Source organism: Protopterus annectens, chromosome 14.part0 (genome assembly GCF_019279795.1).
Source record: "Protopterus annectens isolate FY-2018-M chromosome 14.part0, PAN1.0, whole genome shotgun sequence".
NCBI lineage: Eukaryota > Metazoa > Chordata > Ceratodontiformes > Protopteridae > Protopterus > Protopterus annectens.
Window position 1 is genome coordinate 986,438,053 of NC_056748.1, and position 14,789 is coordinate 986,452,841.

General features: G+C 35.1%; 1 protein-coding gene across 1 annotated transcript in view; it reads right to left on the minus strand.

The window, feature by feature from the left end:
* Positions 1-14,789, minus strand: part of WDFY4 (WDFY family member 4) — a 4,454,583-nt gene that overhangs the window by 2,930,855 nt on the left and 1,508,939 nt on the right. Inside the window, exon 19 of the mRNA XM_044055648.1 lies at positions 6,340-6,451. Within this exon, the coding sequence (XP_043911583.1) occupies positions 6,340-6,451 (112 nt within the window). The remainder of the gene's footprint in view (positions 1-6,339; positions 6,452-14,789) is intronic.

Genomic DNA, 14,789 nt, shown 5'->3' on the forward strand with positions numbered 1-14,789 from the left:
GATTGTGCATATGTTTAGGGGAGAGAGAATATGAATTTAGTTTTAATTTTTCTAATGCTAAATTAGTTTTATGTGTTAAAACTGCATTATATTTTTTATTTAATTCATCAATTTCCTTCTTATTAGTGAGTACATTTGTTGAATCATTATTAATTTTTGTAATTTGGTTTTGTATGTTGAGTAATTCTGATTCCCATTCTTTTTACTTTTTTTGTATCATAAATATAGGTTTTTAAGGTGTCCCATATCATAACTATATTGAGTTCATTAGAGAAATTAGTATCTAAGAAAAATTGTAATTCTGTAAGTACCCAAGTTTTAAATTCTTTCAATTTTATGATGTATGCTGGTATTCTTGTCATTTGTGTCAATTTCTTAAAATTTACTTGAATTTTAAGAAAAAGTGCTCTATGATCTGATAGTGGACATGGAATTATTGAAAAATTATTTATGTTTGTGTTTACGTCTTGGGAGACAAATTTTATCAATTCTTGTTTGAGTAATGAATCTATGATCTTAGTGAGAATATAATAATGAGTTATTCTTTTTAAATTTAAATGCATCTATTAAATTATGATTTTCATTTCATTTTTTGAGCAATTTTGCTATAGGAGTTAGGCGTAAATTTCTTTTGTCAGTGGTCTCAGAATTATCAAGAGTACAATTAAAATCACCACCTATTATCAAGTTACCTTTGTATGTTATGCCAATGAAATATAGATGTTTTTTAGCTGTTCATGTTCCCATGCCTGGAAACCAGTACAGATTCACTACTGTCCAGATTCTATTGTTGAATTTTATTATGACAAGCGTTATAAATCCCTCTTTGTCTTCATAACTGTAAAGAATTTTTGGATTAATAATATTTTTTCTCCATAAGATCATTACTCCTCTAGTTTTTGTTTTATATGATGAGTGAGCTAATGTTGAATACTCATTTGGATTCCATAAATGTTTTTCATTTGTTTTGAAGTGAATCTCTTGAAGAAAGACTACTTGCGCTTTATTTAATTTAAAATATTTTAATAGGTTTGATCTTTTCTTTGGGTTATTTAGACCATTTTTGTTTAAGGAGAGTAATGTTAAGTCCATATTTTTTTGCTGAAACTCAATTTTACTGGTATTTATAGTGATACTCAGACATCTTTCATAGCATTGCAACTGGAAGGAGTTTATCCCCAGTTTACATATCATGACTAGATTGGATTTCTTTTTTAACACATTTAGATTGGAGTTCATTTCAGGTCATAATAAAAGAAAACAAATAATATAAATAGTATTATTTTAGATAACATAGTCCAAAATTCCGAAATTCCATCTATCATACATGGAATGATATACATTCCTAATTTGATAGGCAAAAAAGTCTATCAGATTATCCCTCATGTCTTAACAGACAATTTTCTTTATACTCCATTCTTAATTTATTGGAGATCTTTTAGATTTATAAGAATAAATCAACATTTAGTTAAACATATTAGTCTTTTAGGTTTTCAATTTGTTCTGATTACATTTGAAACTTTGCTCTTAAATATCAGAATATGTTCATCTTTTCTCAAATATGTGATGTCTATGTATGGAGATGAATCACAATAGAAAAATCAGCTGCTACTTTAACCATGTTATAACACTAGCTACAATCAATACTATGCATCTTTTAATGAACATTCATTTGTTTTTCATACTTTGAGAGTTTTAACACTTTTTATATGGATGTTCAGGTGTTATCTAAAATGTTTCTTCCCGTTCTTTCATTGCAAACATAAGATTTAAATAATTAATTAGTGAACTAATTTATTGTTTCACCGCTTGCACATATTTCCAAACAAATGCCATTTATTTATAAAACATGTTAATATAACATCATGTTTTTTTCCTCTCTTTAAAATTAGAAAGTTTAAACTTCAAATCAGTTAAAATTGGTCATGACATCATGCTGTATGATTCTATATATCATGTAACGTAGTTACATATAATCATCCTGCTTATAGTTCTACATATCATATAACATATTTACAAATAATGTCTTTGTGTAGATTTTCTCATTTGATAATGCTTATGGCTCTATTTATTAACAGACATACTGAAACATATAGCTAGCTGAAGACTAATTATATGTATCTAAGTATTATTATCATTATAGATATAAGATGACACACATTTCACATAAGTACCTTTATCACAAGACAGTTGAGTTTATCATCACATAGTTTTTTAGAGTCAATATACACCTTTAATATTAATATTAAATTGTTAAAGATGATCCATCTTTTTTAAGTAATGGAATAGCCTGTACAGACATGTAAACGTATTTTGAAATATACCTTGTCATTGTATCTTTCAAAATATCTGTTTAAAATCATCTCCTTGAAAGCATCAATAGATCTATTTTAGTCATAAATTCTCAGTACAGCTACAATAAAGATATCTGAATAAAGTAACATGCTATCTTTATTCAATAGAAAATATTGTTTGCTAAATCTTTACAATTTATGTAATATTTGAAATGTATTATTTACTGTTAAAGGGAGCTGTACTTGGTTCATCTGGAAAGGGCTCTATCTTGTGGTTCAATAAAAAATTGTCTAATGTTTCTATTAATATTCAGGCATATAATATTGTTTATGAATGAGCCCTTTTTTAAAACCTTTGAATTCCCTGTATCAAAACTAGGACTGGATAAGTAAACTAAATTTTCCCCCACTTCATAAAGAAACTAATATATAAGAATTTCTTATTCTTTAATGATTCATAATCATCACCTACCCAAAATATCTTTGAAAGTAATGTGTTGTCGCTACTGTCCCAGTTTTGTGGATTTCCAGTTACAGTCTTGTTTAGGACATATTTAGTTCAGAATATGCAAACTTTCCCAGTGTTTATAAAGGTTTTTCTCTGGAAGTTTTGATATGCAAAAGCTTTACAAATCTTTCTTATATGCATCAGTGATTCAAGGCTATTCGTCTAAAGAGGGAGAAAGTAGATTCAAAAGCATTTGATAAATTTCATATGTTGCTTAGTAATGCATCAAGTTATTCTTAGAACAACGATACAGGAAATTCTCTTTCAAATATATAACCCTTGTGGTGAAAGCAGAGCTAAAATAAACAATTTAAGGATTGGAAAGAATTCATTGGGTAACTTATGAATGCAAATATTTTATACAATAAGACGGGTGAAAGAATTTGTATTACATGAACATACTTGTAACAATTTAATTTTCACAAGGAAGCACAAAGCTTTTATTTGTGCATTCATAATATTAGTCGATACAGATTACCTGATGTGCTGGAAATAATCCTAACCTATACATAACTTAATATGGCTAATGACTCTAACTACATGCTTGAAAAAAAATGCCAGATCACAGTTTATAATGCATGTTAGATTCTTATTATTACTGGATAACATGAGTCCTTTATTTATTATGGTATTACAGGATACAAATTTCACTGTATACTAAAGGAATACTCTGAGTAAAGAGACTTGTCTTGTTCATTTAAAAGGCTATAGCAGGGCTGATTTCTTGGTATCAGTGAATATTAGCCTATTGTATATGTTTAAACAGTTACTTCTTGCCTTTTAAATTAATGCTTTTCAATGTCTAGGCTCAAAGTGCAATACTAAATATTTAAGCAGACTGAGCATAAATGGGCACATCCCCTAAGCTTTATTTTTCCTTTATAGGTTTGTTGAGCAACATCTCTCCTAATGATATTAACTCTCCGTTCCTGAACCTTTAAGAGGCTGCTTGTCTCTTTAAAAATATAAGGAAGTACGTACATGCATGTTGTTATACTTCCTAGCTATCATAGCTTCCATATTTGTACATTGGATCTTCACTGTCTACATATCTGGTGTAGGTAAATGCTTTTGATTTATCTTTCTAACTTGATGTTATATAATGAATAAAGGAAGTGAAGATATTGTTTCAGAGTTAGTGCTCACAGATCTCTTATAATAGTAGTGTATATCAACATTATTTCCTCTCCTTCTCCTCCCTGTTCTACTACACTTTTGTTTCACTCTCCCTCTCACATTATATTGTTTTTAGTGTATGGATACAACAGTAAATGTTATGTCTGATGCAATTATTAATTACGGAGAGATTGCTTGAACAACTGTGAGTGGATTTTGGCGCTGTTATGAGCTAGCGGCTTCTTCACAAGCAACTGTTGTTCATTCGCAACCTCTCTAAACGTTATGTGTTTAAAAATTATGTATTTAACAAAAATAAACCCCGATAGTTATTTAAGCATAAACAACTGCCTTCCCATTGTCAGCTTAACTAACTCTAGAAAATAAAAATAAACACATCTTTCAATTGCTTGCAAACAATTTCTAGCTTACCTTAGATTACATTTAGTTATTGTCTGAGAATGGTCACATAAGCTAGTATATTCTTATCTGCTGTATTCAAGTTAATCTCTGCTCCTTCCCTCCCTCTCTCCTCCCCTTGACACCATCTCCATTTCCCTCCCCTCCTCCTCTCTCTACCAAATGTGTCAAAAAAAGAAAAAGCAATTCTTTATAGTAAATGCATCTTGTCATTATCTATCACTCCTACATTTACTGTGGGTGTTTTTATACTAAATTAATACAAATAGAATAAATATGCAACAAGGAGGGGAAGAAGAAGGAGAGCAGTATATTAGGAAAAGAGAGTAAAAGAACAAAGAAAAAAGGAATACAAGTAGTGAGACAACTAAAATAAATATTTTTTTTTTGTTTTCTTTAGTATGGTTTTCACATTTTAGTAGGACCTTTGAGAGTATTTGAACTTGTTATATTTTTTGCTTCAGTTCTTTGTTTCTTTTTCTTTACATCAGTCCAGGAACTCTTTCAGGAGATATTTTCAATGAAGTAAATGATGTCCAGTCCATTTTTTCTGGAATTGTGATTATATTATTGTTTTTGATGAAGGAAGATGCCTCATCTATATTGTTGAAGTTCCTCATTTCATTTGAGTGGAAGATCTTGATTTTTGCAGGGTATGCAAGTTGAGCTTTTATTCTGTTTTGTTTAAGAAGTTTCACAAGTGGCCAGGCATTTTTCCTCAAATCCAGGACTCTAGTAGAACAGGCACTATCAAATCTAATTTGGTGGTGTTTGTATTTTAAAGGACTTTTTCTCCATGCTGATTTAAGTACAAGTTCTTTGTCGATATATGATAAAAACTTTACTACAATAGATCTAGGAGAAGCATTAGGTGAGGAAGGCATAGGTTTTCCTACGGCTCTATGAGCCCTTTCTATGCCACTGGATAGTCCTCCTCCAAGATTTCAGATAGCCAGGAATTTAGAAATAAAATAATGTCCTCACCCTCAGTTTTCTCTGGGACTACAAATATTCTAATATTTGGTGGTCTTTCTCTATTTTCTAGGTCATCTATCTTGTTGATTAGCCAGTTGTTTTGCTGTAGAAGGAATTCACTTTGATTTTCTTCCTCCTTCAGTCTCCCATCTATGTCACAGAGAGATATTTCAATGTCTGTTTTTGTTTGTTGCTGTTGTAATAATTATTTGAAGACATCAGTTTGTTTTTGGCAGTTCTCTTTTAGATTTTCAAGATTGTCTTTAAAACTATCCATTTTCAATGACAGCTCCTGTAGTGTGGAAGACATCAGTTGGATTTCTTTTCTCAAGGTAGTTTTGGAGTGTGAGTCCTTTGAGTTACTCATTTCCATGAAGTAGTAGTTATCTCCAAATTGATTTGACAGGAAAATATTGATGAAAAGTTTCCAAAATTAGTTTACAGGTGGAACAGAAGTTTATCAATCATATTTAGTAGTTTTTGTTTGATAAAATTAATTATTTTCCTGTTTTTAGGCTAGTTTTATAAAAGTGCTGCTGTCAGTTGGCTATCCAGGTTCTGCACCCGGCAACTTTATTTTGATAAATTTTATAGCTGTTACAAGTAACATGAACAGTTTTATGGATAGGATGTTGTGGGTCATGTGATCGTTAATAATGTTTTTTAAAAGGAATGGTTGCAAAATGTATAGATTTTCTGACGAAGTCCCAAAACACACAGGGGACAAAAGCACTTAATTAAATAATAGAGTGGTTTGCTGTGATAATAGTTTTGTCTTTTATTTTTACTGAGTTTGGAGTGTGCTGCTAAGCAATTTGTGCATGGTTCTTGGATAATGAAATATGAAACAATCACTACATTTAAGTACACAAGGTACAGACAAAACCTGCAAGCTCATAAAGACAGTCTAAGCAGTCTATAGCCTCTAACACTGAGAAAGCGTCTATAAAGTTATGAAGGCAGCAGTTAATTTATCTAATGACAAAAGCATAAAAAACATTTTAATATTTCAAATGTTGAACTTACCTAAATGCCCCAGAGCTACAGCCCCTAATGTTCGAGCAGGACCAGATAAATGTGCTGCAGTATTTCTGGTTAGGAATACAGGCATTATATTATCACGTGATGCAACCCCCATCTATGAAAGCAAACCACATGAAAAATTATATTACAATGAATGAAAATGACAGAAAAAACATTGGACATGGATTGTTCCACATAACATCCACAGACAGTACTCATTTCAAAAAGATATGCACCAATAAATATAAATGTGAGGTATTTTTCAGGCAAGAAAAGTACAGATGTGCAAGTTAACCTACCATTCACAGTAGATATTTGAACAATTCACTGCTGCAGTAGTCATAATTACATGGGACATATTCTGCCAGGGGATATAAAGCATCCAGACAGTCAACAAAGCTTTAGGCTCCTTAATAGTGCACTCTGCATCCACTCTTATCATAACATTACATGCTGGTATAACAGGGATGTACAGGCATGCCAAAAATCAGAGCTTTCTTGCCCAAAGGCTGAAGCATGAAGCTCTAAAGAAATTTAGTTAATTCAAGCAATAAAATAAATGTCATGTCAGAAGGGCAAAAAGACAAAGTAGGATACCCTACCCAGTCAAATAAATTGCAGGAAGAAAGGGGAAAGGTGAGATGTTTCTAGTACTGTAACTGTGAACTTACCAAACAACATAGATGACTGAACATATAACTTATACAACTGTACATACTATGTTCTTCACTACATCAATGATGCAGTAGCTATAACTGTATGAGAAATTTGCCTCAGCTTAGGAAGAAATGGTGAATGCAGAAGGACCTGCACCTAGAAGTCCCTGTAGACTAGATTTAGAAATTTTACTCTAGCTCTGAAAATTGCATCCATCATGTAGTGCCTAGTGAAGGTGTGCACTAAAGACCAAGTAGCTACCTCCAGCACAGAGTCCAGTACACCCTCCACCCCTTTCCAAAAAGCTTAGAAGTAGCCCAGCTCTAGTAGACTGTACTTTGGGTGGGATTTTTACCACGGTGAAACTAAAAGAAATGAACAGCCTGAGACAGTCATGTAAAAATAGGCTTGCCACCCCTCCGTTTTTTTTCCGGACTATCAGGAAATCAAACTGATTCTCCGGTAGTCCGGAAAACACTGTACAAACTCCGGTATTCTGTTTCAAAAAGGAAACAGACTATCGGAGTTTGTAAATCGGTTGATTTACTATGCTTTTTTTACAGAAAAGCATAGTAAATCAGCCAAAAGCAGGCGGCGGGAACGAAAAAAGAGGGCGTTCCCGTTGAGTGATGCTGTCGTGACATCACAAAATAGGAGGTATGTTGGCGGGAGAGGGGGTTGGGGTGGGCGGGGTTACTGGTGATGCGAGGGGAGTGGCTTTGCTCCAGTTTTAGCCATGAAGGAAGGTGGCAACCCTATGTAAAAATGGTTTGTTTAGACACTGGCTGTCCTTTTTTTCTTTCAATAAAAGGAAACAAAAAATGTGTTACATTTCCTAATTCTAGCCAGGTGAAATAGCTAAATGTCTGTGGATACTAAAGTAGGAAGGACTCTGCATTCTCTGTTTTTGGGTTTAGGAAAGAACACAGAGATGAATGGTCTGGTTTAAAGTAAATTCGGAAACAATCGGCAAAAAGTAAGGGTTGATTTTTTGACTTATGTGTCTTTATAAAAAAATCAAAGAGTTATATATAGATATCGGATCCTGTATCTCAGATACCTGTCTACCTGAAGTCAGAATGATGAGAAACAAAGTTTTCCATGTAAGGAATTTTAAAGAACTGACTGCATGGAAGACAGTTTTTCTGATACAAAGTTATGATCCACATGAGGTGTAACTTGATTTCCAGGGGGTCGACTATGTTAAACCCCTTCCAAAAATTGTTTAACATGAAATAAGGCAGAAAGGGGGATCCACAGGCAGGCAAGCAGAGACAGACAAAAGGTATTCCTTTACAGGAATGTACACTAGGTGCAAGTTGAGCAATTCACACAGGTAATGAAGGAGCCCCCACCTGGGATTGGATACTGTTCTCTTTTATAGCACCAACCAGAAAATATTTTCATTTGACTAAGTATAATTCACTATCAGTAAGATTCACAGCCTCCTTTGACATTGGTTCCACATCCTTAGAAAAAATATCTAAATGGGATTAATAATATATCATCCATGAAGTCAAGACAAGGTTTTGAATGTTGAGGTAGGTTAGGGACCCCTTGTCTTGCGTGAGCAAAGCCACTCAGTGGGAGTTTTTCATAACTGCCTCTGGCCATGTGCATGAAAAGGAAGAAACAGTGTTGTCTGTGCCAAAAAGCAGCTACCAGAACCATCTCTGGCAAGTCTGACTTGATTTTTAGAAGAACTTCAGGTATCAGAGGAAAGGGGGAGGAGGCATACAGAAACATGCTCTTTCATGGGAAAGTGAATGCATCTGTTTTCCAGGATTTTCAAAATGCCAGAAGCATAAATGGTTTAATTGTCTACTGAGAAAGGAGGCAAACAGATGCACCTGAGTAGCTCCTGACATGAAGATAATCTCCTGGAAAACCTCAGTATTAACATCCACTTGTGAGGGTCTATCCTGGATCTGCTCATGATATTGTGTTCACCTGTGATGGAATGAAATAGCCTAGAGACTGAGGTTGTTCTGTACTGTCAATGCCTATGCCTTTGTTTATATGCCACATTAATGTGCATTGTTTGTCATCACTAACAGAAGTCCCACAGTCCACAGCTGATTTAGAGTTTTGACAGTTTTTATTAGATTTATCATTTCTTTGAGATTTGAATTTGTTTTTTCTAAAATGAGACTCCTGCATGCCATGGATCTTGATACCTTGAGATACTATCTCTCAAAATCTGAAGTATCGCCTGTGATTGAATGAGCGGGGGGTGGAGATCTGGATTTAGGTGTCTAGGAGACCTGTGCATAGGCTCCAAACACGACTTTTTCAAGTTTAGTTTGAAACCCAGGCTGAAGAGATGGGATGCGAAATGAAAAGCAGATAGTGCGTCTTGGACAGAGGGAGCACAGACGAGGCAATTGTCCAAACAAGGGTAAATGGGAATGCCTTGTAGCCTGGAGAAGGCTATAGTTGAGGCAATTCACTTTGTGAAAACTCTGAGAGCAGATGAAATACTAAAAGACGAAAATGAACTGAAAGTGCAATCTCAAAGTAAAGAATCTTAAAAAAATAATGCCTTAGGCTGTAAACCATCTCTTTACTTTTGCACTTTCCATCTGTTATCTGATAATGTCACTAAAAAGAAACAAAGGATGGTATACATTTTGTAAACTTGACTGTTTCTAGCACCTAGTACATGTTATTGTTCTGTATACTCTAGCCCATTCCCAAACAATTCCCGCGGTTTTCAAAACTAAGCTTTTGTCATCAAAAGGCTTACATCAGAATGGCTATTAAGAATCTGTAGTCATCTTTTCAGTTCCTCCTCCCAAAATCACATCACAACAGCAATGATTCCTCTCTTCTCCAAAACAAGCAGGGATCCACCCACAAGAAGACATCACACATGCGGAGTGTTATCCTTTTGCTTTAAGTAGTAAGAAAAACTTCTGGCAGCACAGGAACTTCTTTGGTTTGTTAGAATTGCAAACAGAGCTTATTTTTTTAAGGGACCTCAGAGTTTCAGCAGATCAGTGATCATACCACAGCAAGATCTTATTGTTTTATAAGGTAATGTTTAACACTGTGCATGTCACACCTAATTTTGCAACTGTTTTTGTTTTTTAGTCTGTTTTCTAACCCCACATTTCAAAAATAGTGTGGTCTGTGCTCCAAATTTTATTTACTGTTTTTTCCCCAAACTAAAAACAAGACTTCATCCTGCAGTATAAACACTGAATGGAAAGAACAGTGTAATTTCAGAATTGATTTAACACTTCACTGCAACAGTTATGTACACCAATTATGAAATTCCACTTCTGCATTCAATCTACAAGATGTAAATTTTTGGCACACATCAAGGGTTTTATCAAAGATACTGGTGAAATTCAAACTAAACTTTCTGAGTGGTATAGGAATAATGAGTATGATTCCTTTTTCTTTGTTACTTTAGATATAAAATCATTATTCACTGTTATACCTAACCAATATGGAATTAGTGCAGTTAGCAATATTTAATGTTAATAGGGTCAATATAAAGGTAGAGAAAGCGAAACAATATGTGCCCTCCTTGAACTTGTACTTGAAAATAATATCTTTTTTATTTGATGAACAATTGTATCATAGGTTCATAGGTTCATACTAGTCTATCTGCCCTACGGCATTTATAAGCCTAGCCAGAGTGTGTTTGGCTTTCACCACCCATTTTAAATTAATTTTGCTATGCCCTTTTTCGAGGTTAGTATACTATGCCTCTGTCTAACAGTGACACAGAAGTGATACCCGGAGTAAACCTACGATCTCCCATCCACTCATCAAGATTCCTCTTGAAGAGAGTCAATGAGGGACTCTGCCTAACCTGGACTGGGATTTTATTCCAGAGTGAAGGGAGCCTCTGGGTTATAAATCTGTCCCTCCAGCATGTCTTATTTATTTCAGTGCTGAGGTTCAAGTCTCTCGAGCGCGTGGCTCGATGGGATTTGGATTTTCTGAGGTGCAGCATGTCCATTAATTCCGGGTTGGACATGGCTTTATACGTCAGGCACAGATCGCCTCTGAGCAGGCGGTATGCCACTGAGTAGAGCTGGAGTTTCTTTAACCGGGCAGCATATGGCATCTGTTTCAGCCCTTTGATCCTCTTGGTGAGGTACTTTTGGGGTCTTTCCAGTTGCTGCAGGTGTCTGGTAAGGTACATCCCAAAAGGGGCATTGTACTCAATTATGGACCTGATGAGGGATGAGTAAAGAGGCACAATGACCTCCCCTGATCTAGATGTGAATCCCTTCATGATTAGGTGGGCTATATAATCATCAGATTGCAGGTGTTGCGATGGGTACCTCCATCGCTAACACATATGGTAATCTCACACTTAGTAAATGGGAAGAGAATTTTGTCTATGATGGACCTATCAAACTTTCTTCTAAAGTTAAATTTTCGAAGCATTTCGTGGATTATATATTTTTGATATGGCATGGTCAGCAAGATAAATTTGTTGAATTTGTTTTTCTTTTAAATCAGACAACTAATTTCTTAAGGTTTAAAATGAAGTCATCCATGACAGAATTTCATTTTTTGGATGTTAAATTAGTGTATAATGGCTCTGAAATTAATACTAATGTTTATAAGAAAAATGCACATAAGAATAAATATTTACATAGGAAGAGTATGCATGCCCAGAATACCTTTGAGAATTGTAAAAAGTCAATATTTACAGGCGAGTAGACTGAATCCTGAAGATGAAACTTGTATTAATCAAATGTATGATATGACAACTGAATTTAAAGAGAGAGTTTATAATGATCAGATGCTACATAGAATAAGAGAATATGTTATGAGAGAAAGGAATGAGAATGCTAAACCAACCTGAATACAGCTAAACCATATTTTCTTGGTAGCACTGTCTCCAGTACATCTTCCCATAAAACATCTACCTTGCGTTATGTAACTTTATATTGCAAATGTACTAGTGCTGTTAAGGAAATTATAACAAATAACTGGGCATCTTGAAAGCATTACCAGATTTTGAACGATTTGCATATAGAAACTGTTCTAGTTTGAAGAGCCGTTTGTGTTATAAAGATATGACTTATAACAAAAAATGTCAAATCTGTAATAAGTCAGGTACATATCCATGTTTTACTTGCTCTTGCTGTGGTACTGTATGTACTGACTGCAATTTTGTGCATCCTACATCAGGCAAGAAATATATTTTAAATGTGTTGCAACATGTTACACATCATTTGTTGTTTACCTGGCTACCTATAAGTGCTGTACGAGTTTTATATAAGTAAATCATCCAGAAAGCTTAAGGATCGAATTATCGAGTATAAATCTGATATTTGTAGAAGTGTAATGACCAACAACTAGCTAAGCACATAGTTGATAATGGGAGTCGGGATGAATTTGTATTTAGAGGGATTGATGTACTTTCTAAAAATTTAAGGAAAGGTGACATGGATAATAAACTAGAATTAAAAAAATATACTTGGATATTATGAATGCAGGCAGACCATGCACCTGGAATAAATAAAATGGTTAGTATTAAACCTATTTTGAAATAGAAACAGTTATATATGAAATTAATACATTTTTCTCAACTGTAATTGATTTATTGATGTTTCTGGTTGGTTGGGATGTGTCTTGTGATCTTGATAACTTGCTATTCAATTAAGTTTTTTATCCTATTTCGTATCACACTGAAGAAGGATTGTATACTTGAAAGTTTTGTGTTACATTTTAATAAAGAGTCTTAGCATTGCCGAGCTGCTGTTTTTCTTTTTGTGGGACACGGTCTCTAGATACCAAAATTTTGGGAGGTCTCACGGAAGAATATTTCTGAGCACCATTGAAACAAAGGCTGCTCCTCCCCTAGAGACCTTATCCAGCTTGTAATGAGTAACAAATGTATGCGGAGATGCCAAAGTAGCTGCTGCACATATATCATCTACAGAAGCTCAGGAATGGAAGACAATGCTCTCATATAATGTGCCTTTACAAGTCCTGGCAGTTGCAATTTCCTTTTGTTATAAGTGAAGGTTATGCAGTCCTTGAGACATTTAGCTAAAGTAACCTTAGAAACTGATTTGCCCAGAGTAGCAGAAGAGAATGAAACAAACAGCTGATCAGATTGTCTGAATTCCTTTATTTTGTGCAGGTAAAAACGTAATTGACTATGAACATCTAACAAATGCAAGCAATATTTGTCTTTGTTCGAAAATTTGAGAAAAAATAAGGGAAGGTGTATAGTGTAATTGATATTGGTGTCAGATCCTACATTTGGTAAAAAGGATGAATTTGTTCGCAAAGACACCCTGTAAGGAAGCTTGCAAGATAAGGCCTGTAACTCAGATATTCGGCTAGCAGAAGTAATAGCAACCAAAGAGGAAGTTTTCCAGGAAAAATACTTCAAATCACAATTTGCGGGCGGCTGAAATGGGGAATTAGTAACACAAAAACAAAATCTAAAATTCCACCAGGGTTTTGAAAAAGTCTGTGATTAGATCATACGAAAGCGTTTACCTTAATTACTGCATGGGACATTAATGCAATGGATAGTTTTATCTCATTGATTTTAAGTACCATTACAATAACTGTTTGGTGGAATTTTAGATTTTGCTGCGCATGTTTTCTATTAAATTGCTGAGTGAACCTTTGGTCTGGTTTGTGTTTCTGGCTGCTCGAGTCAGTTACAGAAGTGTTTTTGTGTTACCAGTGGGTTTGATTTTACACTCCTGCACGCTCTCTTTTTATTTGAAATGGGGAACTAATTAAGGATTTTACCACCAGATTCAAGTCCCAAGGTGCAGATGGATCCTTATATGGAGGTCTCAGCAACAGGGCTGCTTTCAGAAAAGCTTTACACAGTTTGTGCGACATTAGAGCTGTGTCATTTAGACCATTATGAAAATTTGAAATTGCAGATAGATGAACCTGTGTAGTTAAGGAGGATGACCCTGCATCAAAAAGTGATGCTAAAAATTCCAAAACCTTATGAACTGTTGCTGAATATGGGTCGCGATTACTGTCTGAAGCCCAGTTCTAAACCTTTTGCCACTTGCTGCTGTATAAACATCTAGTCGAAGGTTTGTGATAGGCTAAAACACTTTGTTGGACTGTGGCAGAAAGGCTAGTATGCCTGGCAATCACTGGAAATGGAGAAGCCATGCAGTGAACTTGAGATTGTGAAGATTCGGGTGAATGAGTCCCTCTAGATGGGACAATACATCTGGAGCTGGGCCCAGAATCCATGGGTCTTGAATTAGGTGAGGCCACAGAAATGGAAACCATATCTGTCCAGGCCAGAAGGGAGCAATAAGAATTATCTTGCTCTTTGACCTGTTGGCTTTCTTTAGAAACTGGGATATAAGTGGAACTGGGGGAAAGAAATACAAGAGACCGGGGGCTCAATCATGGAGAAGAGCATCTCTTGGTGACACACCCGGAGGCAGGATCAGGGCGAAGTAGCTGCTGAATTTGTTGTTCAGAGGAGATGCTAAGAGACTGCTGCAAGGCTGGCCCATCAACGGAACATCCTTTCCTCCACCAAAAGGATTGAGAAACTCCTCGTGAGGCATCAGGACACTCCTGCTCAACTTGTCCATAATCATGTTGCAGCTCCCGGAATAGGTGTTGCAACCAGAAAGCAGTCATTTGAGATGGCTCATTGCCAAACCCTGAGAGCTTCTCAACAAAGAGGGTAAGATCTGGTCCCCCTTGTTTATGTACCTAACTACTGACATGTTGTTTGCTTGGATCACAATCATTCCCAAGGGGAGGGTTTCTTGGTATGCTTGCAATGGAAGGAGCACTGTCCTCACCTCTAGAACACTGAC